This window comes from Aotus nancymaae, unplaced genomic scaffold (assembly GCF_030222135.1).
Source record: "Aotus nancymaae isolate 86718 unplaced genomic scaffold, 86718_ANA_hifiasm-v0.15.2.pri h1tg000076l, whole genome shotgun sequence".
In the NCBI taxonomy this organism is placed as follows: domain Eukaryota; kingdom Metazoa; phylum Chordata; class Mammalia; order Primates; family Aotidae; genus Aotus; species Aotus nancymaae.
This window is the reverse complement of record NW_026988491.1, coordinates 18,724,022-18,749,070: the sequence shown is the minus strand read 5'-3', so window position 1 is coordinate 18,749,070 and position 25,049 is coordinate 18,724,022. Positions and strand designations below refer to the sequence as shown.

Sequence of the window (25,049 nt, the reverse complement as noted above, 5' to 3'; positions counted from 1 at the left end):
CTGGTAATGTCCCACTGTATCCAGGGAAGTCTAAAGCTCTGCTCTGCTGAGAAAATAAGAAGATTAAATCATTAAGTCATTAGGAAAAAAAAAAAAGGCTCTACTGTGCACCTGCCATAGAAACACAATCAGGCAGGGACACGGGAAAGGCCAGAAGGACGGTGCCCCCTAGCGGCTGTCTCCCATGCAGAAGCGACACAGACCGGCCTCGAATGCTTCCTCCAACAGGAGGACCTGGCCTGCTTCTGAGACAGGCCCCTTCCAAAAGCAGGTGGCTTTGGGGACTGCTGGAAGCCATTGGCCTCTGGTGCTGGCAGCTCAGTTCCCACCTGAGATAGATACTCAGAGAGCCACTGTGGCACTGCCTTGGGTCCCACTGGGCACAGACAGCTCTACCCATCTGGAACAGATGCCATGTCCACAGCAGCAAAGGGGAAAGAGCTTCACGGCCCATGGGGGTCCCCACACCCCTGCTGTAGACAGCGCCTTTAGAGGAACAGCCCCAAAGGAGGGATGGAGGGATGACGGCAGGTGGAGAGTCCCTCCCTGACCCTGCAAAGCAGGTCACCCCACACACACGTTCCCACTCCTCTCCTTTCAAGGCACCATCGGTCCCAGGCACATCTGTGCTGCAGGATTCGTGTCCGCGGTGCTCTGAAGGGACAGATGCGTGGCCTGCTGTCTCCCCTACTCCTGACACGATGTCTGGACCAAAGCAGGTGCTCTGTGAACACTTGGTGAATTCATGAATGAATGAATCAGGGTTTCAGGACTCCACCTTTCTCTCCACTCAAAGGACTCACATTCTACTCCATCTGTCACCGCCTCTCCAGACAAGGCTGGATCATGATCCCTGCAAAGATGTCTGTATCCAGTCCCAGGAACCTGTGCCTTTACGTGGCAAGAGGGGGACTTTGCAGATATGTTAGGTGAGGGAGATTGGGATGGGAGATTAGCCTGGATTATGCAAGGAGCCCAATGGGACTGAAAGGGTGCTCAGAAGAGGAGGCAGGAGGGCCAGAGCCAGAGGAGGTATGGCAAGGGAGGCAGAGAAAGATCGGGAGATGCTACGCGGATGGCTCTGAAGACAGAGGAAGAGGCCGCACACTAAGGAACACAGGTGCCTTTGCAAGTTGGGAAAGGCAAGGAACGGGATTCCCCCCGGAGGCTCCGGAAGGAACAAGTGTGCCCCCACCTTGGTGTTAGGACTCCTGACCTCCAGAACTGTAAAAGAGTAGACTTCTGTTGGTTTAAGCCACTGGATTTGTGGCATTTTGTCATAGCAGCCCTAAGAAACTGACAGCTTCAAGACAGCCCCAGCAAGTCCATGTCATTTCAAAAGGCCTGGAACATTCTTTGCACCAGTTTTACCAAGCCCTGCCCCACGGCGGGTGCCCCATGGCACAAGGGTTGCTGAAACTGACATGGCTTTGGTCACACAAGCAGAATGAACATTAAACGAGCACAGAGGACCCATCTGACCAACACCATGGATAAAAACACCACTGTCCCCAAGGCTGCCGCAGGCCACTCTCCTGTAACACCAAGGTCCGAGGAGGTTGGCTCCTTATTAGCAAATATAAAACAATAGTTTTTTTTGTTTTTTGGGGTTTTCTTAAGAAAGAGTCTCACTCCGTCCCCCAGGCTGGAATGCAGTGGCGTAATCTCAGCTCACTTCAACCGTCACATCCTGGGTCCAAGCGATCCTCCTGCCTCAGCCTCCCGAGTAGCTGGGATTACAGATGCTCACCACCACACCCAGCTAATTTTTGTATCTTTAGTAGAGACACGTTTCACCATGGCTGGTCTCGAACTTCTGACTTCAAGTGATCCACCTGCCTCAGACTCCCAAAGTGCAATGTATTGTTTTTAATGTGCAAAAACAACAGGACGGCCTCCCAGTCAGCAAGACCTGAAGTCAGTTCTCCACCGGTGGCTTTTCAGAATGGCTTAGCACAGCAGCCACTGGCCGGAGGGCTGAGTGGGGAGTCAGACTCCCTCGCCCACTGTTCTACTCAGCCTGGGGATGTGCTAATTGCTTAATCTTTTCAGACACAGCTGTGTCCCACAAGCCTGACCGCTCCTTAAGCCTGTGTCTCCTCTTTGTCCCCAAGAACGCCTGACACAGATGGCTTCTCGATCCTGCCACCGTCCCTCCAAGTACCAGCCTGCCAGGTTCTCAGGCAGCAGCCTGGGAATCTTCAAATACAAGCATGGTGCACTAGCTCTTCCTCATGGACATCATTCAAGTCACTATAAAGAGTAAATATCAGCCCAGATGTCAGCACCATCAGCTCCCAGACCAACCACACCTGTCTGTGGTGGACCAAGCACCAGGAGCACACCAGCAGGCTGGCAGAGAGAAGGACACACGTCACAGGAATCGTGAATGCTCTGTGAATTCATGAACAAATCAATCAAGGTTTCAGGGCTCTACCATTCTCTCTAATGCAGTGTCTCTTTTAAAACCTCAAAGTGGCCAGGAGTGGTGGCTAATGCCTGTTATCCCAACACTTTGGGAGACCGAGGTGGGTAGATCACCTGAGGTCAGGAGTTCAAGACCAGCCTGGCCAACATGGCGAAACCATCTCCACTAAAAATACAAAATTAGCCAGGCATGGTGGCACATGCCTGTTAATCCTAGCTATTTGGGAGGCAGAGGCAGGAGAATCGCTTGAACCCAGAAGGCAGAGGTAGCGGTGAGCCAAGATCCTGCCATTGTATTCCAGCCTGGGCAACAAGAGCAAAACTCTGAACTCCCCCAGTGAAAGGGAAACTCCCCTTCACGGCCCGCTAAGTAACGGGCGCCTTCCCAGGCACTGGCGCTACCGCAAGGTTCTCACTCTCGCCTCCTGGTTACTTCTCACAATGTCCCTTCAGTTCCTAATAATATTTTCACCCGATTATGTCTATACTATAAGACAAGAATGTCTCTACAGTATAATCCTAAAGTAAAGATTAATACTAGAGAATAATGATTTAATGATTCATTATATAATTGACTATGTGATTGCTGCTACATCTATTTGGTGTCATTGCTATATCTAAGTAATCAGTTATTTATTATGCTGGGACAGATTGTGCCTTCAGTCTCTTGCCTTGGCACCTGGGCAACTTTCTTCCCACAGCCATGGGCAGCTGGGAGGCAAGGGGGAGGGGCAGTGAGTGTGGCCTAATGTTCCCCGCCCCATTCCCCTCCCCTCCTCAGGGCTGGTGGGGGTCCTTCTCTGCTACTTCTGCCCTGCAGGTCACAGTCAGCCTGCCCTGGGTCCTCGCTCCCAGGGCTGTAAGAAGCTCAGCAGCTTGCCTGAGGCATTGGCCTCCCACCTAGGGTTGCCATGGAAACAGGGCACTCTCCCTCCCCAAGGAAGCATCCGAGGGTGGCAGGCAGGGAAGCCACCGGGCTCTGGCCGGGTGCAATCTCCAGATACCAGTGACAGTGGGGCCAGGCAGAGACAGCCAGACCAGCCAAGCATGTAGCCAGCATCCTGTGTAACCTGGACAGCTGCTGCCAGGAGGTGCCACTGGCCAGAGCCCAGGGGACACGATGTGGGAGGGGTCTCCGTATGACATTCACATTGCAACGGACTCTGTTCAATTACTAAGTCCTTTCCACAAAACGACAGACATCAGCCTTGCTCACCTAGGCCATGGTGCAGGCAAGAGAACCAAGCAGGGGCTAAGAAATGCCAGGACTCACTGGCATGGCAGGCTTCCGCCCATGCCCCCATCTCTCTGCTGGGAGCCTCAGCCAGCCTCAGAGGACCTCTCCTCCTCTTGGCTTCCAGAGACCCCTTCTGGGACCCCCCACGCCACATACCCCTGGCTCCTGCCCCAGAGTTGGTCAGTCTGTTACCTTATGTTTTCATAAGCTGTCTCCAACCTGAACAGAAGCTCCCGAGTAAGGGTCCTCATCTGCATCCTCAGAGCCCGGCCGACAGACACCCTGCCCCACAGCAGGTCCTCAGCAGGTGTCCACCGCGTGGCTGCACAAAACGCGCACCGTCATCACATCTCCTCCAGCGATGTGGACTAAAGGAGGGAGCGTGAAAATGCCCACAAGGCTCGCACATCTGTTTCGAGGATCTACTGTGTGCAGGCCAGCCACCGAGCCTGCCAGAGACCCAGTGTGGGAAAAGCAGGTGGCCCCAGAGCTGGTCCCAGAGCTGCTGCCATGGCCTACCTGCTTCTCCCTTTCAGAGAGAAATGCCTCTGGGGTCTCCTCTGCTTTCTCCAAGCAAAATCTGTGGGTTGATCACCTGAGGTCAGGGGTTTGAGACCAGCCCAGCCAAAACGGTGAAACCCTGTCTCTATTAAAAAGACAAAAATTATCCAGACGTGGTGACCTGCCTGTAATCCCAGCTACTCAGGAGGCTGAGGCAGGAGAATGGCTTGAAGCCAGGAGGCAGAGATTGCAGTGAAATGAGATCACACCACTGCACTCCAGCCTGGGCAACCGTAGAAAGTAAAAAGTTCCTCTTCAAAGTTTCTCTTCTTGTTAAAGAATAATAATAATAAATGTTAGAAATAATAGTTTGTTTTAAAGATTAACTTTCTTCAAAGCCTTCTTGCTTTTTGCTAGTAACTCTTTGTTAAGCCCTATCCTATGTAGCTGTTAGACATGGTCACAGGCACACAGTACATTCTATGTCCTGTACTTTAACCAAGATATCTGTGCTGGACATGCTCACAGGCATGTCCCAGCTCACAGCCTATGGCCCTTCCTTATTTGCACTTCCTCTTTCCTTTGTTCTCTATTGCCTTTACCAATTTAGAAAAGTTTTAAGTTGTTAGCCAGTTGGGTTCAGTTTAGATTGTGAGATCTGGCTCCAACCAATGGAGATCAGACACAGCAGTAAGGACCCAATGGGTAAGGAATAAACATGCCCGCCTTTCCTTTGTTCATTGTACTCTCATGGCAAGACGGCTAACAGGAGCACCCTTTCTGCAGAAAGTAAAATTGCCTTGCTGAGAAAACTTTTTGTCTGAATGCTAATTTTTCCTTGCGGTACCTGGGAACAAGCATTCTGTCCTTAACAGCAACAGAGTGAGACTCCGTCTCAAAAAAAAAAAGTGACTCTGAAGTCCTGAGGTCAAACTGCCAGCTCTTCCCTCTCCAGTCCCATTCCTTTGTCCTATCTGATGCCCAATTTGAAATTCACCAACCCAAAAGGGTAATGAGAGAGGGTCTGTGGGGTGGGGACAGGGACTTATGGACTCAGCTCCGCAGGACACAGAAGTTGTCTTTCGGGGGCCTCATGACAAGCTTGCTCAGCCTCCCAACAGCCCAGAAAGGGGGACAGGGAGGGAGGGTTCTACACATCAGGGGGCAGTGGCTCAGATGGCAGGTGCTTGCCAAGGAAAAGCGGCTGTGTGTGACGTTCACGTTGCACCTGACTCTGTTCAATTACTAAGTCCTTTCCACAAAACGACAGACATGGGGCAGTCACAGACATTGGAGAGAACTTCCAATGTTCTCATGGTCTTGGATCCCATTGGTAGAAAGCGAGGGAGGGAGGGAGGGAAGGAGGGCATTAGAATCCAAGCCAGCCACTGGCAGAGACACAGAAGAGGCCACTCAGCTGTGTCTCCCTTCCTGGGTCCTGGCTTTGGGCTGGCATGGATGCCTGCAGGGGTCCTCAGCGATCGGGGAAATGGGTTACCCCGATTATCTCCATGTTATCGACAAGGAAAATAGAGCTTGGGAAAGTCAAGTTCCCACCACTAGTAAAACAGGGAGCTAGGATATGACTCCTCCCCGTCTCAGTTAAGAATTCAAAATAAACACACATCACTAATGAGCCCAGTCATGCCTTCCAGGTCCTCAACTGCAACACAGGACACGAAGCTTGGAAAGAGGTGACAAACTCACTGGGTGAGGGCAGGGATTCCAGTTGGGGCCTCTAGGAGAAAAGGTAACGGTTGGGAGGTTATCTATAAGTCACGGGGAATGGAGGACGGGGGGCCACAATGGAAAGGGTGATCCCAATCAGGTCCTCGAGCATTCAGAGCCTGGGGACTCCTTTTCTAAAAGAAAACTTAACAGACCTCCTCCTCTCATCGGTGGCTATACTTTCAGACAGAGAAGACACATTCAGTGCAGCTTTTAAATTCGTTCACATTTTAGGAAGCCCAAGGGAACCTGAGAAGAACTGAAAAAGGGAGAATATATATGAGCAGGACCCCATTTGGTCTCCATCAGCATCTCCCAAAGTGAGTCCCACAGTGTAGACGTTCACAGGTCTCACATGAATCAAGCAAAGGTCAAGAAAGCAGGGGAGTTGTAAGGTCAAGGGAAGCTAAGCAGATGTCTTTTCCTGCAGGACTTCTCAGAGCCTTGACTGTGCTAAAGTACTGTGAGATTCTGCAAGGGGAGGGGACAGAGCACTCAGTATTTGACTCCCATCTACCCTGCACTGACCCCGGGATGCTCTCTGGGAAATGTCACTGGAGCGATCCTGGGCTCAAGGACCCCTTTCACAGTGATTCTTGCCCCAGCAGGCCAAGGTAGGAAGGGTCCTGGTCTGGGGTCTCGGGCAGGGGGCCTGTGACTAGGAACCACTGACTTAGAATAAGCCTGGCAAGGCTCTAGCCTCAAGGGTTAAACTTTGACACACCTGAGTGAAGAGATCTGGCACCCTGGTTAGAAAGAGCAAGGTGAGCAGAGTCCCTCACAGGCCCCAGGAGGCACAGGCAGGGTCTGCGCTCCTCCAGCCACCAAGCCCCATCGATCCCATCCCACCCAGCACTGTGCAGGAAGAGCCACTCTGCCTGGCGCAATCACCTTTTTGCCTTTTATTGCAAGGTCTATTGCAATAAAAGCAGATAAGAGCCTCAGATAATGTGAGCTAAGAGCTGCCCGGCATTCAATTTCCTTACGTCCCTCCTTCCACCCCTGCTTTCTCCTCTAGAAATATCCCCACACACCTACAAAAAGCCTGCAAAAAAGAAAGAAGATGAAAGGCAAAAATCAGCCTGGGAGCTCCTCCAGGAAACAGCTCCTATCTTGTTCATCTGCGTCCTGGGCAGAGCATCCCTCTCCTTAAAGATACACCGGGCAGAGCTCAGAAAGAAATGTGCATTCTCACATATGTTCACTGCGGCACTGTCTACAATAGCAAAGACCTGGAACCAACCCTAATGCCCATCGATGATAGACTGGACAAGGAAAATGTGGCACATATACACCATGGAATACTATGCAGCCATAAAAAACGATGACTTTTATCCTTTGTAGGGACATGGATGAACCTGGAAACCATTATTCTCAGCAAACTGACACAAGAACAGAAAATTAAACACCTCACGTTCTCACTCATAGGCGGGTGTTGAACAATGAGAACACATGGACACAGGGAAGGGAGCATCACACACTGGGGTCTGTTGTGGGGGGAAATAGGGGAGGGACAGTGGGGGGGTAGGGAGGTTGGGAAGGGATAACATGGGGAGAAATGCCAGATACAGGGGACGGGGGGATAGAGGCAGCAAACCACATTGCCATGTACCTATGCAACAATCCTGCATGTTCTGCACATGTACCCCAGAACCTAAAGTGCAATTATATATATATATATATCTCACATATATATAAAAGAAAGATATTCTTTATTCCACTAAAGAGGGGAAAGAGGATTTACCAGGAGTGTGCTTGGTATCAGAAACACGGGGGAATGTGAATAACCATCATCTTACTGGGTCCCTCAGCAGGGCCCAGGGAGGCAGCCTTCAAGCTGAGATTAAGAGCGCTGACTAGGGGTGCCAGGTGGTTGGGTACGCGCCTGACTCCCATTCCCATCTGCTGCGTGACCTTGGGCAGGTTACTTAACCTCTCTGGGCTTCAGATTCCTCAACTGTAAAAGAAAAGTTTTTAGGAGGACAGCACCAAGCAAAGCATGTTAAGAGGCGGGGACAGTCTCTGGGACACAGAAAGCCCAAGACACATCAGCTCTACTGTTGTTCCCATTTTACAGGAGGAAAAATCAAACATGGGGCAGCCGGGCCGACTGTCGCAGAGCTGGGCTCACCCCTAGGAATGCCCAGTGCAAAGTACCTTCTACTGACTCTGCCTCCCAAAGACAAGACAGACTGAATGTCTTATCCAGCGGTGACCGGGGGAAAGCCAGACACTGGCCACCACGATGGGCCGCTTAGCAGGGAAACACAGAGCTGAAGACCACTAAAGAGAAACCCATGGCCACGTGTGGTGGCTCACGCCTGTAATCCCAGCATTTTGGGAGACTGAGGTGGGTGGCTCACCTGAGGTCAGGAGTTCAAGGTCAGCCTGGCAAACACAGTGAAACCCCGCCTCTACTAAAACTACAAAAATTAACCAGGCATGGCAGCAGGTGCCTGTAATCCCAGCTACTCGGGAGGCTGATGCAGGAGGATTGCTTGAACCTGGGAGGCGGAGGTTGCAGTGAGCCGAGATTGCGCCACTGCACTCCAGCCTGGGCAACAAGAGCAGAGCAAGACTCCATCTAAAAAACAAAAAAAAAAAAAAAGAGAGAGAGACCCATAGTATCATGTAACCCCATGAAAAAGAAAATCTTAATTATGATATGTCCCTGAGAATGCTCCAAATCACATTTTTCTGGGCCCAAAGATCTACTCGCCCCAGCAGAGTGCTGGAGACCTCAGTCCACAAGTCAGACTCTCATCCATCTGGGGCTGTGGTGAGACAAGCTGGACCCCCGTCCCCATCGTCCTAACAACAACATCCCCATCGCCTTCCTGGGAAAAGTCAAGCAGCCACCCAGGGTCCATTCTTGCAAAACAATATTCTGTCATAAAGCAGAAAAGAAAAGAGGGGCTGGCCTGGGCTTAGCTCCTGCTGAAAACAGTAAGAAAGCAAACAGAACTCACTGGCGAGGAGGCTGCGGCTGGCGGTGGCTCTGCAGACCAGCACGGCTGGCAGGCGTCGGAGGGCGGGCAGGCAGGATGCACACCCCGTTCATATAGGGACCTGGCAGGGGTGCCACCATGACTTGCACTTCAAGAGAAAGCCTCTTTAGGGAGACTTTGAGGAAGGCCACAAGAAGGTCAGGCCGCAGGAGGACCGGGGTGTTTCCAGAGATAACGCCTTGCTGACCACAGACCATTATTTCTGTCTTGATTCCCAACGGCCTCGTGGGCCAGGGCAACTGCTCCCCAGAGAAACCCCCACGCACAAAGAAGGAAGGAAGAGCACGCCCAGGCCCCCGGAGTGACTGAAGACCCACGTGGCTCAGAGAAAAACTGAACAACAGATGTTGGCCTCCCATCCCCTTTGCTCTCTGGTCCCCGAGACAGGAGAGGTGATCGGGGGTCTGTGAGCTGGCACGGGGCTGGGTCTCCGCCTGACCCCCAGGCAGAGGTGGCACCGCCGTGGGCACACGCCGCTCCGACAGTACCTCCTGCATGCTGACTACGATATGAGGAACACTTGTCACCCCGTTTCCACAACAACAGAAATGAAATGCCAAACACTGAAACCAGAAGCCCAGCTGAGGCCGCCCCAACACGGAGGTTGATCTCGGGAGCGCTCACTTCCCCGAAGGAAGGTCCTGGAATGAGGGGAGGAGCAGGACTCACATGACACCCACCTTGGCTGACAACTTGCTCCCCATTTCCTGGGCCTCAACCCTCTCCTGATTTCAACACCAGGCCCAGCCCCTCCCCACCAGGTGAAACAAGTGGACTCCCTGTCTGGTCTGGGTCCCTGGTGGGTAAAAAGGGGTTAATAACAATGACCGGCCTCAAGTGCTGCTGTAGGAATCCATGAATTTCAGTGGTGCCTGGTACCCAGGAAGCATGATTAGCTTTTATTTATTCTAATTACCAGTCCCCCAACTCCCTCTAGAAGCTCCTTCCGGAGGCTGGCTTCCTGGAGGCATTGCTGGATTAGTCGACAATTCCCAGCTCTGCTGAATCGGTGAGGCCCACGGGAGGCCCCCAGGAGGTTCACGAGGGGCCCATATCTCAACCCAGCAGGTGCTCCAGGCGGGGGCTCTGGGGCAGGCAGTGGACTGGGGCATGGCCCACTCCCAGGGGCACTAGTGCCCCTCTCCCATGTTAGGCCAGGATCAACAGTAAGGGCTCTCAACCTGCTGGTCACCCCTGTCCCCCAACACTCCACTCCCACAGAACTCGGCACAAGCCAAGCTTCATCCAGAGTAGAAACCAGGACTTGTGGCAACAACAAAGAGATACCCAATGCTGATGAGGGTCCCCAATGCCGACGCGGGTCCCCAACGCCGATGAGGGTCCCCAACACAGATGAGGGTCCCCAACGCCGATGCAGGTCCCCAACACTGATGAGGGTCCCCACTGCTGATGTGGTCCCCAACACTGATAAGGGTCAACGCTGATGAGGGTCCCCAACGCTAATGTTCCCAACGCCAATGCAGGTCCCCAACACTAATGAGGATCTCCAACACTGATGAGGATCCCCAACGCTGATGAGGTTCCCCAACGCTGATGAGGGTCCCCAACGCTGATGAGGGTCCCCAATGCTGATGATGGTCCCCAACGCTGATGAGGGTCCCCAATGCTGATGATGGTCCCCAACGCTGATGAGGATCTCCAACGCTGATGAGGATCCCCAACGCTGATGAGGGTCCCCAACGCTGATGAGGGTCCCCAGCGCTGATGAGGGTCCCCAGCGCTGATGAGGGTCCCCAACGCTGATGATGATCCCCAACGCTGATGAGGTTCCCCAACGCTGATGAGGATCCCCAACGCTGATGAGGTTCCCCAACGCTGATGAGGATCCCCAACGCTGATGAGGATCCCCAATGCTGATGAGGGTTCCCAACGCTGATGAGGATCCCCAACGCTGATGAGGTTCCCCAACGCTGATGAGGTTCCCCAACGCTGATGAGGTTCCCCAAGGCTGATGAGGTTCCCCAATGCTGATGAGGGTTCCCAACGCTGATGAGGGTCCCCAACGCTGATGAGGTTCCCCAACGCTGATGAGGATCCCCAACGCTGATGAGGATCCCCAACGCTGATGAGGGTCCCCAACGCTGATGAGGATCCCCAACACTGATGAGGGTTCCCAACGCTGATGAGGATCCCCAACGCTGATGAGGGTCCCCAACGCTGATGAGGTTCCCCAACGCTGATGAGGGTCCCCAACGCTGATGAGGGTCCCCAACGCTGATGTGATCCCCAATGCTGATGTGGTCCCCAACACTGGTTTTAACAGTTTTCATCCCTTTCCACAAACACTCCCTTTGTGGAAGCCATCTTTCTCTCTCCTGGATTTCCCCTCTGGAGTCCCCTTCCACACTCTCTCATGGAAGCCTGTCTTCCCCTCCTAAACTCCATCTCTCTCTATTTCCTTCCACTCAGTGTGGAAGTTGCTTTCCTCTCCTGGATTCCATCTCTCTTATTTCACTCAGTGTGAGAGTTAGCTGTTTCTTTTTTTTTTTTTTTTTTAATTGCATTTTAGGTTTTGGGGTACATGTGAAAAACATGCAAAGTTGTTGCATAGGTGCATTCATGGCAGTGTGATTTGCTGCCTCCCTCCCCCTCACTCATATCTGGCATTTCTCCCCATGCTATCCCTCCCCAACTCCCCCCTCCGCTGTCCCCCCCACTCCCTCACAACAGACCCCCGTGTATAGTGCTCCCCTCCCTGTGTCCATGTGTTCTCCTTGTTCAACACCCTCCTATGAGTGAGAACATGTGGTGTTTGGTTTTGTGTTCTTGTGTCAGTTTGCTGAGAATGATGGTTTCCAGGTTCATCCATGTCCCTACAAAGGACGCGAACTCCTCATTTTTAATGGCTGCATAATATTCCATGGTGTATATGTGCCACATTTTTCCTGTCCAGTCTATCATCGATGGGCATTTGGGTTGGTTCCGGGTCTTTGCTATTGTAAACTGTGCTGCAATGAACATTCGTGTGCATGTGTCCTTATAGTAGAACGATTTATAATCCTTTGGATATATGCCCAGTAATGGGATTGCTGGGTCAAATGGAATTTCTATTTCTAGGTCCTTGAGGAATCGCCACACTGTTTTCCACAGTGGTTGAACTAATTTACACTCCCACCAACAGTGTAAAAGTGTTCCTATTTCTCCACATCCTCTCCAGCATCGATTTTCTCCAGATTTTTTAATGATCGCCATTCTAATTGGCGTGAGATGGTATCTCAATGTAGTTTTGATTTGCATTTCTCTAATGACCAGTGATGATGAGCATTTTTTCATATGTTTGTTGGCCTCTTGTAGTGTGCTGTATCCAGGAAACCCACCTCACAAGCAAGGATACACAAAGGCTCAAAATAAAGGGATGGAGGAAGATATACCAAGCAAATGGAGAACAAAAAAAAGCAGGAGTTGCAATTCTCATCTCTGATAAAATAGACTTTAAAGCAACAAAGATCAAAAGAGACAAAGAAGGACATTACATAATGGTAAAAGGATCAATGCAACAAGAAGAGCTAACGATCCTAAATATATATGCACCTAATACAGGAGCACCCAGATATATAAGGCAAGTTCTTAAAGACTTACAAAGAGACCTAGACTCCCACACAATAATAGTGGGAGACTTCAACACCCCATTGTCAATATTAGACAGATCAACGAGACAGAAAATTAACAAGGATATCCAGGACTTGAACTCAGACCTGGACCAAGCAAACCTAATAGACATTTGCAGAACTCTCTACCCCAAATCCACAGAATATACATTCTTCTCAGCACCACATCACACCTACTCTAAAATTGACCACATAATTGGAAGTAAATCACTCCTCAGCAAATGCAAAAGAATGGAAACCATAACAAACAGTCTCTCAGACCACAGTGCAATCAAGTTAGAACTCAGAATTCAGAAGCCAACCCAGAACCGCACAGCCTCATGGAAATTGAACAACTTTCTCCTGAATGTTGACTGGATAAACACTGAAATGAAGGCAGAAATAAAGATGTTCTTCGAAACCAACGAGAACGAAGACACCACATACCAGAATCTCTGGGACACATTTAAAGCAGTCTCTAGAGGAAAATATATAGCAATAGGTGCCCACATGAGAAGAAAGGAGAGATCTAAAATTGACACTCTATCGTCAAAATTGAGAGAGTTAGCTGTTTCTTTCTCTCTCCTTCTCCTGTTTCTCTCTTTAAATAAATCACTTTCTACAAAAAAACAAAAAACAAACAAACAAAAAAACCATTTTCCTGCTGGGAGACCTGATGCAGGAATCCAAGGCCAGGACAGCAAATGGCACTTGGTGGCCCAGGAGACGCCTCCCCAGCCAAGTGAGGACATGGTGAGGGCACAGCCAGGAAGGCCCTCGCCAGCCCAGCGCTCCACAGAGAGGGCCTTTCCATCTGCCCAGTGCCCCCAACAAAGGATGGTGGGGGCAAGAGCCCCTGCCTGGAGCACCTGCAGGGTCTTCTTAACATGTGTGCATCCACTGAGCTGTCCAAGAAGATGCCTGGGGCTGGTGCTCAGCCCCTTGGGGGAGGAGGCAGAAGTAACATAGGGTCAGTCAGGAAAGGAAACGTGACTAGCTTTTAAAATGAAAATAACTATGCACTTGAAAAATCATAAAGGAATCAGCAGCCTGGTAGTTGCATCTTAGAGTCAGCTTTAGACTATTTCAATGTAATGCAACTAACAATATTTCATGGTAATGCAACTAACATTTCATTCATTCACCTTGCCTCCTACCTGCCAGGCAAGGGGATTTCACAATGTGGGCAACACAGCCAAGACCCAGCTCCTAATGTGCCATTTTCAGAATAAATTAAGGGGGCCTGGCACACACCTGTAATCCCAACACTTTGGGAGACTGAGGCAGGCGGACTGCCTTAGCCCACTTCAAGCAGGAGTTGGAGACCAGCCTGGGCAACAGAGTGAGATGAGGTCTCTATAAAAACGAAGCCAGATACAATGGCACACACCTGCAGTTCCAGTTACTCAGGAGGCCAAAGCAGGAGGATCACTTGAGCCTATGGTCATGGCACTGCACTCTAGCCTGGGCAACAGAGTGAGACCCTGTTGAAAAAGAAGAAAGAAGAGGAAAAAGAAAGAAGAAGAAGAAAAAAAGAAGAAAGAAGGAGGATGAGAGAGGAGGAGGGGGAGAAAAAGTAATTAAAGGACTACTGTGTACCAGGTGGGTGGCTATGGTGGAATCTACCACTTCTTAAAAGTCACACCTGTAATCCCAGCACTTTGGGAGGCCGAGGCAGGAAGATCGCTTGAGCCCAGGAGTTCAAGACCAGCCTGGGCAACATGGAGAGACCCAGCCTCTAAAAAAATAGAAAGTAAATAAATAAGATGAGGGGGAAGGTAATAAAATATAATCTTTCTGGACTGACTTCTCCTTCTGAGAATCCCCACCCAGGAGCAGCCCTCAGCACCACGATGGCACCACCACTTCCCCCGATTAATCTGCGGAAGACAAAGCAGATAGATAAAGGGTGCCCACAAAACACCAAAATTAGTCAGTAAGCACTGGGAACCCAGTGGGAGAAAGAGCCCAGGTTCCAGAGTGTCAGTGGGGAACCCAGGCAGCCTGCTGGCCCCACATAAGCTCCGAGGGCCTCACCCACTGACATTCAAAGTAAAACCCAGAGAAATGACACTTTCCTTTCTCCACAAAAACCCTGTACATTTCCTCTTGGTTTTGAGAGGGGAGACCCCCTTGCCTCCTTCTATTTCACCTCCTCCCTCCCCCTCTTCCCGATGAGAAGGAGGGTAGAGAAGGAAAAAAATAAAATAAGATACCGAAGAGCTGAGAAAATGACTCCCTCTTTAGTTCCTGGCATCTCCGCTGTCTGTTAACCTTGAAAGAGCTGCAGATGAACGTTAACCCCGCCGGCTGGAGCCGGCACTGGTTCACGCCCCCACGTCTCCACGGGCCAGGCTCCCTCCTGGAAACATCTCTGCCAACAAATAACTTGTTGCTTTTGTCTTGTCTCTGTAAGCCCCTTCCCTGCCGGTCCCCGCTCATGCTGCACATGAATTAGCAAATCAATGAAGCCAAAAGATTGTAAGATCGGACGTCCAGCAAATGGACAATGACATAGTTCTGCCTCAGTTTCCCCTTCAGTGCTGTAAGCCTATAAAAGGGAGAGCAGCTGCAGCTCGGGGAGCGCGGTGAAGGAGGCTTCAGCCACTTCCTTCCTCAGTTTGGTGTTCGGGAGGTTTGTTCCTCACCGCTCCTGCTTCCGTTTCATACAATCAACCAAACCTGGGGATCCACAGAAAGAGCTTGCAAAGGCCCCTCTAGCTCTGAGCCCCCTCATCCTAGAACTATCTGGATTACTGTTTTGCTGTTGCTGTTTTGAGACACGGTCTCACTGTCACCCAGGCTGAAGTGCATTAGTGCAATCACGGCTCATTGCAGCCTGAACCTCCTGGGCTCAAGTGACCCTCCCACCTCAGTCTCCTGAGTAGCTGAGACTACAGGTGCATGCCATCAAATCCAGCTAACTGTTTTTGTGCGTTTGTTTTGTAGTGACAGGGGTCTCACTTTGTTGGCCAGGCTGGTCTCCAAATCCTGGGCTCAAGCGATCCTCCAGCCTCTGCCTCCCAAAGTGCTGGGATTATAGTTATGAACCGCCTGTAATTACCTAAAGTAATGTTTGAAAGCCAACAACCTCTCCTAGGCCCACAGGCGAGAACGGCCTCTTCTTCAAGGTCACGTCCTTTGACCTCCAAAGGCCTCCGGGTCTGAAGCGTCAGAACTTGAACACTAACCCCAGCCTCTGGGGAACTCAGCCAGGCCCTTCAACAAACACAAGTCCACAAACATTCCCTGCTCTGAGCTCCTGTCTGCTTTCCTAACATCACCTCCACCTGGGCACGGCCCATGTCTGTGTTACTCCTCTCCACAAAACATGTGGGAAGGAAAAGGAATCCAAGGCCCCGCAGGCACGCTTCCAAACACCACCCTCCCAAACAGCGGGGCTTTGGCGTGACTGAAACCAGCCTGGCTGCACCGAGGGCTGGTGGTCTCGGCAGGAAGGCTGACTGACTGACGTGGCCGGCGTCACACATGCGATCCCCGGGCATCTTAACGCAGAGGGTTATTCACTCCTCAGTCCCCAGCACCACCCCGACACCAGCCCTCTGCCTTTGCATGGCAGGGCATGAGACGGGTGAGAACGCCACGGACCCCACACAAACTGAGGAGGAAAGGGATCCCGGGCCTCTGGCATCAAAGGCGGCATCACACCCTGTCCACGGAACACCTGGCCCCGAGAATGGGAAGCCGGGGAGGCCTGGGAAGCGACATGGAATGTGGCAACAGAGAGCTGGCCTGGTCACTGAGAGCTCCTCACATGCCCTGAAGGAAGTCACGTTCCAACTCATCTGTACCAGGAGCAGCTGCCAACCCCCTGGAGCACAGACCGTGCCCTCTGTGACTGTGGACCCCCAGGACCGAGCAGGCCTTGAGGACTGAGTGAACTGGACGACCACACACACCCTGGGGATCACTGTACCCGGAAACCACTCCCCAACCCCACTACCCCCATACCCTCCCTATCGGGCACCCTCTAAACCACAACACTGAGGACGGGGACCAGGGGACACACGGCAGATGCTCGTGAAATAAGAAGAAATATTCATATTGGGCCAGGTGCGATATCTCACGCCTGTGATCCCAGTACTTTGGGAGGCCAAGGCAGGTGGATCACCTGAGGTCAGGAGTTTGAGACCAGCCTGGCCAACATAGTGAAACCTCGTCTCTACTAAAAATACAAAAATTAGCTGGGCATGATGGTGCACACCTGTAATCCCAGTTACTCAGGAGAAACACTTGAACCTGGGAGGCAGAGGTTGCATCATACCATTGCACTCTAGCCTGGGTGACAGAGTGAGACTCCATCCTAAGCTCTGGTTTCCCCACCACCCGACTTGACACACCAGGATTTTTGAACCTCAAAGCTCCCAGCTTCCACCATCCTTCCACCAGCAATTTCTTCTGGCTCAACCTCCCTTTCTGCTGCTCAAACATTTAAAAGTTTCCTATTGAAAACGGTTCCCTTGCCTCAGATCTTAGGACTAAAGATGGCCCTGTAACAATCAGCCATGAAACTCTTTTTTCTTTTTCTTTTCTTTTTTTTTTTGAGAAGAAGTCTCCCTCTGTCACCCAGGCTGGAGTGCAGTGGTGCAATCTCAGCTCACTACAACCTCCACCTCCTGGGTTCAAGTGATTCTCCTGCCTCAGTCTCCCAAGTAGCTGGGATTACAGGCAGCTGCCACCATATCCTGCTAATTTTTTGTATTTTTAGTAGAGACAGGGTTTTGCCATGTTGCCCAGGCTGGTCTCAAACTCCTGACCTCAGGTGATCTGCCTGCCTCAGCCTCCCAAAGTGCTGCGATGACAGATGTGAGCTGCGCCTGGTCTCAGCCATGAAATTCTGACACAAGGAACCACCTCACATTTCTGAGTGCCCTTTCTGCCTTCCTAGAACATAGGGAAAGATGATTTCTCCTGAGAGCAAGCAGAGAAAGCATCATGGTGGAGAAACTGCAGGCTGGGTGCCCCTCAGCTCCCTTCCATGATGCTGCACTAACACACTCCACCAAAGATGACGTATGCTGTTGAAAGCCAAATGACAGCAGGCTTTGCAAGTGTTTAATAACACATCTGTGCCTGTCAAACAAGCTAAGTGAGACTTTTTAAAGAAAAAGGTGTACGACATCTTTTTAAATTTTTTTTTAATTTTATTTTTAGTTTTTAGTTTTTTGAGATGGAGTCTCACTCTGTCGCCCAGGCTGGAGTGCAGTGGCATGATCTTGGCTCACTGCAACCTCCACTTCCCGGGTTTAAGCAATTCTCCACCTCAACCTCCTGAGTAGCTGGGATTACAGGTATATGCCGCCACACCCAGCTTTTGCTTTTTCTCTTTTTCTTTTTTTTTTTTTTTGTATTTTTAGTAGAGACGAGGTTTCACCATCTTGGCCAAGATAGTCTTGAACTCCTGACCTCGTGATCCACCCACCTCAGCCTCCCAAAGTGCTGGGATTACAGGTGTGAGCCACTGCACCCGGCCAACATCTTTTTTTTATTAAGCTGAGACAACACCACGTATGTGAAACCTGAATGTACCCCCAACACTCACATTTTGTGGCAGTGGTCACCTCTTCTCCCCTGAGAATGAGCTTGGGATAGCACACAGTGCCTTCTACTTCCCAAAGCTGACAGCGAGTAGCATTTATTCAAAAGGAGTATATGTCAGAAAAACTGCTGTTTACCTTACAGCTGACAAATGGAACAGGATGAAATGATTCAGCAGAAGTCAGCCTAAAAGAGCTTGGCAGTTTGTAAGCTGTGGGCACTGTGCCAACTCAGGCCTCACCATCTTTTATTTAATCCAAAAAGAAGAACAAGTCCTCCTCCGATTTCCCATCAAGACCTAGAACAGTCTTCAAAATGAGCCACAGTGCTGGGCACGGTGGCTCACACCTGTAATCCCAGCACCTCAGGGCGGATCAACTGAGGTCTGGAGTTCAAGACCAGCCTGGCCAACATGGTGAAACCCTGTCTCTCCTAAAAATACCAAAATTAGCCAGGCGGGCCAGGTGCGGTAGCTCACGCCTGTAATCCCAGCACTTTGGGAGGCCGAGACGGGTGGATCGCCTGAGTTCAGGAGATCGAGACCACCCTGGGCAACTTGGTGAAACCCCATCTCTACTAAAAATACAAAAATTAGCTGGGCGTGGTGGGGTGTGCCTGTAACCCCAGCTACTCAGGAGGCTGAGGCAGGAGAATTACTTGAACTGGGGAGGTGGAGGTTGCAGTGAGCCGAGATCAAGCCACTGCACTCCATCCTGGGGTATAGACTGAGACTCCATCTCAAAAAATAAAAATAAAAAATAAAAAAATAAAATCCACGTCTATCTGGACCCGGAGAATGTGCCTTATTTGGAACCAGGGTCTTTGCAGATGTAATCAACTTAGAATGAGGTCATACTGGACCGGGGTGGGCCCAGCTGGTGTCCATATGGGAGAGAGAAATGTGGACGCTGACATGCAGAGAGAAGACCACAGGAAAACACGGAGAGGCCTGCAGAGAAGACGCCTGTGACAACGGAGGCAGACGGGAGTGAGGCGGCCGCAAATCCAGATATGCCAAGGACTGCCCACTGTCCCCAGAAGCCCAGAGAGGCAGGAAGGATTCCTCCCTGGAGCCTTCAGACGGAGCAAGGCCTGCTGACACCTTGATCTTGAACTTCTGGCCTCCAGAGCTGAGAGAGAATAAACTTCTGCTCAGTAAACCAGCCAGTGTGGGGTACTCTGTTGCTATGTCAGGCCTAGGAAACTAATGCAGGTTTTGTATTATCTTGTTTATTATTTTCAAGAGCCCAGTTAGGCAGGTGTCTTCCTTTCTTCCACCGGACAGGGGAGGTGACCGAGGTTCAGGGAGGCTATGTCCCTTCCCAGGGTACACCCCAGACAGAATGGCAAGCGGGAGGATGAAGCCAGGTCTAGCGGCTCTCAGCCCCACCCCTCTCAAAGAGCCCAGGCTTCCAGCAAAGCTCGTGCCACACTGGGAGGCTCCTAGTTCCCACTCGAGCTGCCCAACCTCCCCACAAGGCAAGCGTGAACCCACAGGGCTTCCCAGGACCTAAGCTATGGAATTGGGGCTCCAGCCCCCTCTCTACCCTCTCCCTCCTTTCCCACTCCCCTCCCCCACCAAGCAGGGGTCCAGTGCTAGACTGACTCCTCTCTCAGTCCCACAGGCACCAAGTGCTGAGACCCTGGCTGCCGCACACCTGGCATGATACAAACCGTGAAATGCAGGTGGGCATCCTGTTGTATCCACTGGTCTGAGCTGAGTCAAGGCACGCCTCCCCCGAGACCCAGTCCACCCAGAGTGCTGGCAAACTCAGGCTTCCAAGCCACGCCTGCCAAGTCACAGGTGCCCCCTCGGACAGCTCCCGGGACACAGCATCCACTTCTCCTCGGGCCTCGCTCTTGGGTGAAATCCAGCGTGAGCCTCTTCCCCCATTTTTGGCTTTTTGGCAAGCATGGAGATTATTTTTAGAAGACGTTATTGCTCTACAGTCACTTCATTAGTTCTAGAACCAAATAATCCCATTAGATATGAATTGATGGGCTCATAAAATTATCATTCATTCTAACAAATATTTACTGAGCGTGCCACATGTGCTAGCTCTGCTTGGTACATTAGATTTAAAAAATATATAATTTAGTTAACGATCACAAGTCCCTTAATTTAATTTACTCTTAAATGTGTTTAATTTTCCCACAAATGGAACGACACGCTTCTAAACTGAGCATTTTTGTCAGGTTGAGACAAGCAACAAAAAAAAAAAAAAAAAAAAATGAGAAAAAGAGAAACTATCAGCAGGAAAGCCGTGGAACAAGAATGCTAGCCCACAGCTCGGCCCCAGCCTCTAACTCCCTGGGCACGGGGCAGGTGCAAATTACAGGCATCTCATACAGTCACCCTCACCTCACCTGACAGCTATCATCATTGCCTGATTGAGAAAACTGGGGCACAAAGGCCAGATGAGGTGACTCACACTTAATCCCAGCACTTTGGGAAGCTGAGGCAGGAGAATCACTTGAGCCCAGGAGTTCAAGACCAGCCTGGGCAACATAGTGAAACCCTGTCTCAACAAATAATTTAAAAATTAGCCAGGGGGCCTGGCACAGTGGCTCATGCCTGTAATCTCAGCACTTTGGGAGGCCGAGGCAGGTGGATCACAAGTTCAGGAGATCGACACCATCCTGGCCAACACAGTGAAACCCCTCTCTACTAAAAAATACAAAAATTAGCTGGGTGGGTGGCACGTGCCTGTAGTCCCAGCTACTCAAGAGGCTGAGGCAGGAAAATCGCTTGAACCCGGGAGGCAGAGGTTGCAACGATCTGAGATCATGCCATTGCACTCCAGCCTGGGCGACAGAGCAAGACTCTGACTCCAAAAAAAAAAAAAAAAAAAAAAAAATTAGCCAGGTGTGGTGTGTGCCTGTCATCCCAGCTAGTCAGGAGGCTGAGGTAGGAGGACTGCTTAAGCCGACAGGGTCAAGGCTTAGTGAGCCGTGATTGCACCACTGTACTCCAGCCTGGGTGACAGAGGGAGACCCTATCTCAAAAACAAAAGCAAAGGGAGGCAAAACAGAAAAAAAAAAACAAAAAAAAACCCTGTGGCACAGAGAGGTAGATTAACTTGTCCAAATCGAACCTGGGCAACCCTGCATCGGCATGTGTGCCCTTCACCCACCTGCTCCCTGCCTCTTAATTAAAACTCAGCAGGAGGAAATCCACAAGCAACCCAGGCCTGGAATCGCCCTTCCCAGGTCACAAAGGGACGGTGCTCCTGGTGGGGGATCCCATGTGGCCACACGGCAGAGGCAACGGTGCCCCGGGTAAACGGGGCTGAGTCCAAAAGCTGGGCTGCTTCGTGGGAGAACACGCAAGGTGGGGTCCCGTCATGTTGGGGTCAAAGTCTGGCAAAACTGAAGAGTGTGAAGGACAGTGGCGCGTGCACCTGCCAAACGCAAGGAAAGACAAGCAAGTGGGTCCAGGTCCGCCGACAAGCCGCTGGACTGGGCGAGGAGCCGTCTGGGACTTGGCTAACGTTATTCTAGGGGTACCTGTGAGGGTGTTTCTGGATGAGCTTAGCATTCAAATCGGTAGACTGGGCACAACAGATGGCCCTCCCCGGTGTGGGCGGCCCCAGCCAATCCATTTGAGACTTGAATAGACCGAAAGGCAGGGCAGGGGGAATTCACTCGGCTGGGACGTGGGTCTCCTCCCACACTTGGGCTGACACCATCGGCCCTCCTGGGTCTCCAGCTTGAAGATCCTGTGGTTTCTCAGCCTCATAACCACATGAGCCAACTCCTTGTCATCGATCTCTTCAAATATATATATAGAGAGAGAGACGGATAGAGACAGACAGAGATACATATCTCCCATCAGTTCTGTTTCTCCAGAGAACCCTGACTAATACAAAATGCTAAACACAACATTCAAGACGGCACTGGTCACCTCTGGTGGGGAGGAAGGGGTGCCGGAGATATGGGACACAGGGCTTGGGGGACAGGCAACGTTATTTCTTAAGCTGGATAGCAAGACCTTGGGTACTTCTTTAAAATTAGTCTGTAAACTACACATACGTACACTCTTTTGTATGAGTAATATATCTCCTGGTACATTTTTTTCATTCTTTTAATTGTAGAAGGTACATTTAACACAAAATTTCTCACTTTAACCTTTTTTTTTTTCTTTTCTTTTTTTTTGAGACAGAGTCTTGCTCTGTTGCCAGGCACCAGGCTAGAGTGCAGTGGCGCAATCTCAGCTCACTGCAATCTCCGCCTCCTGGGTTCAAGCAATTCTCCCGCTTCAGCCTCCCAAGCAGCTGGGATTACAGGCGCATGCCACCACACCCAGGTTAACTTCTGTGGTTTTAGTAGAGACGGGGTTTTGCCATGTTGGCCAGGCTGGTCTCAAGCTCCTGACCTCAGGTGACCTGCCCGCCTTGGCCTCCCACAATGCTGGGATTACAGGTATGAGCCACCACGCCCGGCCACTTTAACCATTTTTTAAAAGTGTATAGTTCGGTGGCACTAAGGACACTCACCACTGTGCCGCCATCACTGTTATCATCCCCAAACTCTTCTCTTCTTGCAAGGCAGAAACACTAACTCCCTGTTCCCTCTCCCCCAGCCCCTGGCATCTGCCATTCCACTTCCTATCTCTATGAGTTTGACTCCTCTAGCTGAGGAGCTCACGCTGTAATCTGAGCACTCTGGGAGGCTGAGGCAGGAGGGTTCCCTGAGCCCAGGAGTTCAAGACCAGCCTGGACAACATAGTAAGACCCTGTGCTTACAAAAGAATTTAAAAATTAGCCAAGCATTCTGGTGCACACCTGTAGTGCCAGCTACTCAGAAGGCTGAGGTGGGAGGATCACTTGAGCCAGAGAGGTAGAGGCTGCAGTGAGCCAAGATTGCATCACTGCATTCCAGCCCTGTCTCAATAATAATAATAGGGCCAGGCACAGTGGCTCATGCCTGTAATCCCAGCACTTTGGGAGGCCGAGGTGGGCGGATCACCTGAGGTCAGGAGTTCAAGACCAGCCTAACCAACATGGTGAAACCCCGTCTCTACTAAAAATACCCAAATTAGCCAGGCATGGTAGCACATGCCTGTAATCCCAGCTACTTAATGAGGCTGAGGCAGAAGAAATGCTTGAACCAGGGAGGCAGAGGTTGCAGTGAGCCGAGATCACGCCATTGCACTCCAGCCTAGGCGACAAGAGTGAAACTCCATCTCAAAAAAAAAAAAACAAATAAAAATAAATAAATAAATAAAATAACAATAATAAAAGATGTTGGGGCACTTTAGGCCTCAGGAAACAGAATCTCTCTAACCTTCTCCTGCCCTCCTTTCACCTGCCCAAGGCAGGACTCTCATCAGATTGTGAGTAATGAGACCTCACTCCAGAGAGGGGCCTGCCCCACACATTGGAGGACGGAAGGCTGCACAGACAGTCCTGGCGGGGCCTCCCCACTCCGTCTGTTAGTGTGAGATCACACCCTCTCTGTCCAGTCCCATTTCTACATGGCTGTCGATCATGCCGATCCAATAAGGCTCCATAAAAAGCCCAAGAGGGCAGGATTCAGGGAGTTTCCGGAGAGCTGAAGCTTGGTTTTTGGAAAGTGGCATGCCCAGAGAGGGCATGGAAGCTCCCCGCCCCTTCCCCTACCCCTCACCCTACGCGTCTCTTCATCTCTATCCTTTGTAATATCCTTTATAATAAACCAGGGAATATCAGTAAATGTTTCCCTGAGTTCTGTGAGATACCCTAGCAAATAATTGAACCCAAAGATGGCGCAGTGGGAACCCTGCCTGTTTAGAGTCACGGGGGACTGAGCCCTCACCCTGTGGGATCTGATGCCATCTGCAGGAAGGTAGAGTCAGAACTGAACTGAATTGAATTGAATTACAGGACGCCCAGCTGATACCCACCACTTGGTGTAGGAAAAACCCACACATTTGGTCAGTGAAGTCTGTTAACTGCTGCTGTGTCGCTGTGTGCAGAGGACAAAGGGTCTGGGCTTCCCCGGGTTTGGGAAAGCTGCCCGCACGGTGCCCTAACACCCATTCAGGGCAGCACTGTCAAAGCCATAGGGAACAGCAGCAGAACCCTTTAAATGGCCATCGCTGAGAACTTCCAGAAAGTGTAACATCATACAAACATGCGTGTGTGTTATTTAAATTGTTGGTTTAAACCAGGGATTGGCAAACTGCGGCCAGTGAGCAAATCCAGCCCACCATCTGTCTTTTCCATTCTCCCAGGCTGGGGTGGCACAATCATGGTTCACTGTAGCCTCGACCTCCTGAGCTCAAGAGATCTTCCCACCTCAGCCTCCCAAGTAGCTGAGACTACAGGCACGCACCACCACACCAGACTAATTTTTGTATTTGTTGTAGAGACAGGGTCTCACCATGTTGCTCAGGCTGGTCTCGAACTCCTGGGCTCAAGCAATCCACCTGCCTCAGCCTCCCAAAGTGCTGGGATTACAGGCATGAGCCACCACACCCGGCCCACCACCTACTTTTTGTAAATAGCTTCACGGGAATGAAGCCACAGCTATGTTTATGAACCATCTATGGGGGCTTTCAAGCTTCGATGGCAGAGTTGACTCATTCCTACAGAAGCAGGATGGCTCATGGGACCTGAAATATTCTTTGTATCTTTACAGAAAGAGATCACAGTTTTTCAACAAAGAACGTTTGTAACACGATGTTTTGAAATTTGCAAGGGGTGGGAAGTTAGCATTGGGGTGATATCAGGAACACAAATATTTTCAGCATTCCCAGCATCAGGTGAGGAGAGCAGGCCTGGCCTTTCCTTCTGGAGCCACAATTTATGCAGATCCAGCCCTGCCTGCCCGTATTTGGCATTCACGCTGCCTCTCAGGGCGATGAACTCTCACGCTGCACTTCCAGTTTCGTTCTTTTAACTCGATTTCCAACTGTGACCTTCAAGTTTCACTCACAACCCTTACTGGCAGGAGAACTGCGGAGGCAATTAGGGGATCAAAGGCCAGCTGGTGACTGTA

The 25,049-nt window shown here is 50.9% G+C and overlaps 1 protein-coding gene across 5 annotated transcripts in view; it reads right to left on the bottom strand.

Annotated features, from left to right (window-relative positions):
• PARVB (parvin beta) overlaps positions 1–25,049 on the bottom strand; it is a 145,649-nt gene that overhangs the window by 92,503 nt on the left and 28,097 nt on the right. Inside the window, exon 1 of one of the 5 annotated variants that reach the window (XM_064368197.1) lies at positions 18,073–18,194. The exons of 3 other annotated variants lie outside the window; for them this stretch is intronic. Coding sequence is in view for 1 of the 2 variants with exons in the window: in XM_064368196.1 (XP_064224266.1) it covers position 8,863 (1 nt within the window). In the remaining variant the exon portion in view is untranslated. Of the gene's footprint in view, positions 1–8,862; positions 8,942–18,072; positions 18,195–25,049 lie in introns of those variants that run through there. One more of the 5 variants, XM_064368196.1, reaches the window with a different exon arrangement.